Below are 4,392 nucleotides of genomic sequence, written 5' to 3'. Positions count from 1 at the left end.
GACGTGAAACTGAAGAGACTAGTGGTGCTGAACTGACTACTATTTTTTTTCTTTATAATGGCGCTTTCACATATGTTTTAATATGCGTAAGTACTCCTCGTGTTCAAACTTGATGAGTTAATATGCAACTATGTAATCAAGAGTTGCAACGAGCTGGAAAAAGCTGAAACACTGTAAATGTTGGATAATAATGTGATTGAAGGGGGCGATGTGTTTGAATATCTGAGCAGAGGATAAAACAATGAGATAGATGTTTACATGTTAAATGTTAAAGTATATCATGGTTGTAAGGACAAAATTAAATGTTTTCCTTTTGTAATAAATGACACTTAAAAGCATATCCCAGAAGCACATCTACCGTTTGTTTCACACTTCACTCTCATGATCCTAAGTGTTTATACGTTAAAGGAGACACGTAAATAATTGTTCTCTGGAACGGACCGAAGGAGATAACCGAAATGTAGAGTAGTTTGCAGGGCCACAGTTTGTTCTTTCCAGTTGCTAGTAAATTAGGAAGAAAGCGTGGATCCTAAAAAGTTAACTTATCTGTTATATCTGTTCATGTGAAAATTAATACATGTTCCTACTCTTCATCAAAATCAATTTCCATCTTTGTGAACAAAAATAACAGTGTGCTTACTTCGCCGACCTCCTTCCAGTGACATCTTTAACAAGACCTTAAATATGTGCCCACCCCTGTTTTATTTATCAAATAAATGGACAAAATTATGCATATTCATCCGTTCACTTATCTAAAGTGAATGATCTTTATATGGCAGAGTATATGTCTGTGCATAAAATGCTGTAGTTTATCCAAGTTTATACAACACGAACACACATCAGCACGCTTGCATAAAAATCAAGAGAATCACTTTTTAGAAAATTAGAAGGTTGTCAGACGAATTTTGAAAACTCAAGCTATCTGTATGGGCGTAATTGCGGCTGTCACTGCGGCGAGTCGTATATAAAGGTGGAAGCAGACCAACCACTGCACTGCATTCCCGCCGCCCCAGGATACACTTCCAAGTTCAGACACCTTGGTTTTACTTCGTGTCTGCGTGTATTAATCATGTACCGTCTAGCAATGGTAAGAGTTTAAGAGAATTGTTTCTATGTGGGAATTGGTTCCTTTATACTCTGGTGACTATGGCTTCTTCCTTTCAGCTATCCTCTGTAGATCCTTTCTTTTTTTTCTCTTTGCAGAGGACATGGTTGGCGATAATGATTGTACTATTTGGGACAAGCCTCCTTCTTCGACATCGCCTCGGCCAGTCTCACAGACGGCACCTGTAGAGGCAGAATGGGCAATCGTGAGATCTACAAGAAAGTTGATCGTGTTTGTGAAGACTGTGCTAACATCTTCCGATTGCCAGGATTGGAAGGATTGTGTAGGTATGTTTATACACGATTTCTAAGTTTGTCCAGAAGTAGAGACTGTTTAAAATTGGAATTTGTATAGAAAATGTATAATTATGGAGGATTTTGTACATATTTTCAGATGACTACCTTTTAACGGTTTTTATTACTTTGAAAATTATTAATTAATATGGAAAATAAAATCTGACCTAATTAGAGGTATTTTACGGCGAATACCATCCATATATCACTACAGGATCATCCAGAATACCTCTTCAATTTTTTTCCACTACAGAGATCGGTGCTTTTACAACGAATGGTTTCTGCTTTGTCTGAAGGCTGCCAACAGGGAGGACGAGATCGAAAATTTCAGAGTATGGGTCAGCATCCTAAATGCTTGAGACTTGAGGCTGAATCCGGAAGGACCCAATCCTTTTGCCAAGCCTCCTTCACACCCACGACACTCGGCAACCAAGGATACTTATCATTACATTACAATGTTTTGGTTTTCTGTTACTATAATGGTACTCTTAAAAGAGTTTACAAGGCCTGTTGGTCATGTAATGTATCTATAATGTTTGTTTGCGATATCATTATCTAGATACCCTGCTTATTTTTCAATTCATTTAATGCATTGATTTGAACTTGGAAGTTAAACCAAATTAAAATCTCTTGTGTATTCCTTTTAGATTTATTTTACGAGCCCGATTTTTTTTATGATTTGACAGATTCCTCATTTTTAGGATGAACATAAATAAAAACTACTCTGAATTACTTACTGTTCTACTCATTCTCTTTCGTTCCGAAAGTCATTTGTACATATTCCAATAATTAATTTGGTAGAAATGAACTTGTAACTGTCACATAACGAGTTTTTTTTTGTAATATTAAGAATAAGTAAAAGAGTTTTGTAAATATGGACAGCATTTGCTAGTGACAGAGAGAAAAAATACGAAATAACACTACTTTGTCTATATAGACTACTTGAGTATTCAAAGTTTGTTCTCCGGTAGGTCACCACGCTATATCCTCCCCACGAACCCACGCTGAGAATTTTACACAGCTGAAGGAATCAGCAAAGATAATTTAGTAGAGTATCCTAAGGTCCAGCGACCGTACATTACACACTGTCAATTCACTGGAGGAGAAATGTGTTCCCATTGCTAATGAGCTCGTCGTGTCCTGACCCGGGGCCACATCCACGTTTTGTGGCGGAGACTGACCTATTGTTTGCTCAGCCGATCAAAGTAGCATGATTTACACCATCGACCGTGTGGTTGTTATGAAGCCTCAAAACAAAAGGTGTGCATTTTTATTCTTTTGGAATGTGAAACAAAGCAAATATTTGGATGGGACATATAACTATCAATTTGAAATGAACTTACTTAGACGGTTTTTTCATGCCTTGCAAAAGGGGAGAGCATCTAACTCTTAGTCATTATTGCCATAGGGGGTTGCATGCACGTGTCTGTATCAAAGAAAAATCATATCTGAAATGAAATTGCTGAAAAATGGTTTAATCATGTATCGCATAAATACACTTTTTTAACAAGACGTATGAATCTATTGTCATATGCAATCAGAACATTTTACATAGGAATATTTCACACTGTGAACATATAAGTTTATAAAAATCCAATGGAAATGAAAGCACTGATGTTTGTTCTAATATACTTTCATAAAAAAAAAAAAAACAGAACAAATTGTTTATTCCCATAAATGGAATATACATAAGCATCAAGTCTAAATGAAAATAAAGTGTGAAATGAACTAGCCTGGAGGAATTATTGTTTATGAATACTAAGAAAAAGAGGCAATAAAAGTATAAAGAGCTCAACTGGCGTCACGGGCAAAGACGAAACTGCGGTACTTTATACACCCCCAGAATGGAGGCTGTGGAATAAGAACGAGGTAGAGGATAGCTGAGGTAGGTTTCTCCTCTCCAGACCTCAGCTGGTCTTTTGTTGAGATGAGTATTAATTGTCAGAATATATTCATTGGGGTAAAACCTAAAAAAAAAAAACATTTTATACTGTGTATTTGTTGAAGGTTCGATGTCTAATCTATATATTAAAATAAAAGTGTTCATACTTGAAATGACGTCTCATATTACCTCCAACCCATAGTGTAAACAAATCAGTGGAACAAAAGTATAAAGCAAATTAAGGGTCCAATGTACCAATTAGTGATATCAAACCTTCTACAAAGAAGGACGAAATAAGTCGCACTCTGATATGCCGTATGCATTATGCAGCAAACGGTATTCATTGTCACGAATACCAAACTCCATACATGTACTTTCTCACTACAGCTGAACTCACAAAATATATCATCTCCCAAGAGTTCTATCTGTGAGAAATCAGACTCTCCCCCAAAAACAAGCATCATTCGGGAGTTCTAGACCACCCTTGACTAATGTACAGAAACTCCCATCTTTCCCCAGTTGTTTTATAAAATCAACTGTTCAATATGGCTGATCAGTGGTACTCGTTTGATAAAGAACACAGAGATATAAGCTTACAGGACCAAAAGTGGATACAATTCAAATGTTTCCCGGACGTTCTGTGCGACTTCTGGAATGGATTGCAGTATGATTCTATGGATTCAAAGACGGACATATTCAGTGTTGTACAAGACAGATTAAAATGTGAATACACCAGCAGTGGTTATATCATCATTTTGCCTTAAATTCAAGGCTCAAGATTCTGTGACGAGGTCATCAACGCGCCAGGTCATGAATTTTGTTTTATCTCTTGTGACACTGGACTGAATTCTCGGGGCTTTATGCAGAGAGGAATTATTGTTAATAGATAATAATCTAAAGGCCTCTACAAAACATTGTCCCAGCACACTAACATGCCGAAAGGGAGAGGTCAAATATCGTAGTTAGATCTTGCCCCGCGTCAAACAATCTAATTAACGACGTTAGTAGTTAGAGCATTATCCAGAATCTGTCACAACAGCCTGTGCCCTCTCTTTGTGGTTTTCTGGTTTGCACAGACAGTCCCTCTTTCACAGGATTTTTATTTGTTTATG

At 36.9% G+C, this 4,392-nt stretch overlaps 1 protein-coding gene across 1 annotated transcript; it reads left to right on the top strand.

Moving 5' to 3' along the window:
- The first annotated feature begins 1,054 nt into the window (after positions 1 to 1,054).
- Positions 1,055 to 2,038, top strand: LOC119589126 (molt-inhibiting hormone-like). Its single transcript, XM_037937703.1, is given in 4 exon segments — positions 1,055 to 1,087; positions 1,204 to 1,248; positions 1,250 to 1,392; positions 1,652 to 2,038. Coding segments are annotated over 4 exon segments (312 nt in total). The 5' UTR covers positions 1,055 to 1,069; the 3' UTR covers positions 1,758 to 2,038.
- The last annotated feature ends 2,354 nt before the right edge of the window (positions 2,039 to 4,392 follow it).

This window comes from Penaeus monodon, chromosome 25, assembly GCF_015228065.2.
Source record: "Penaeus monodon isolate SGIC_2016 chromosome 25, NSTDA_Pmon_1, whole genome shotgun sequence".
NCBI classification, from domain to species: domain Eukaryota; kingdom Metazoa; phylum Arthropoda; class Malacostraca; order Decapoda; family Penaeidae; genus Penaeus; species Penaeus monodon.
Note: the sequence above shows the minus strand (reverse complement) of the source record. Positions and strands in the feature narration are given on the sequence as shown.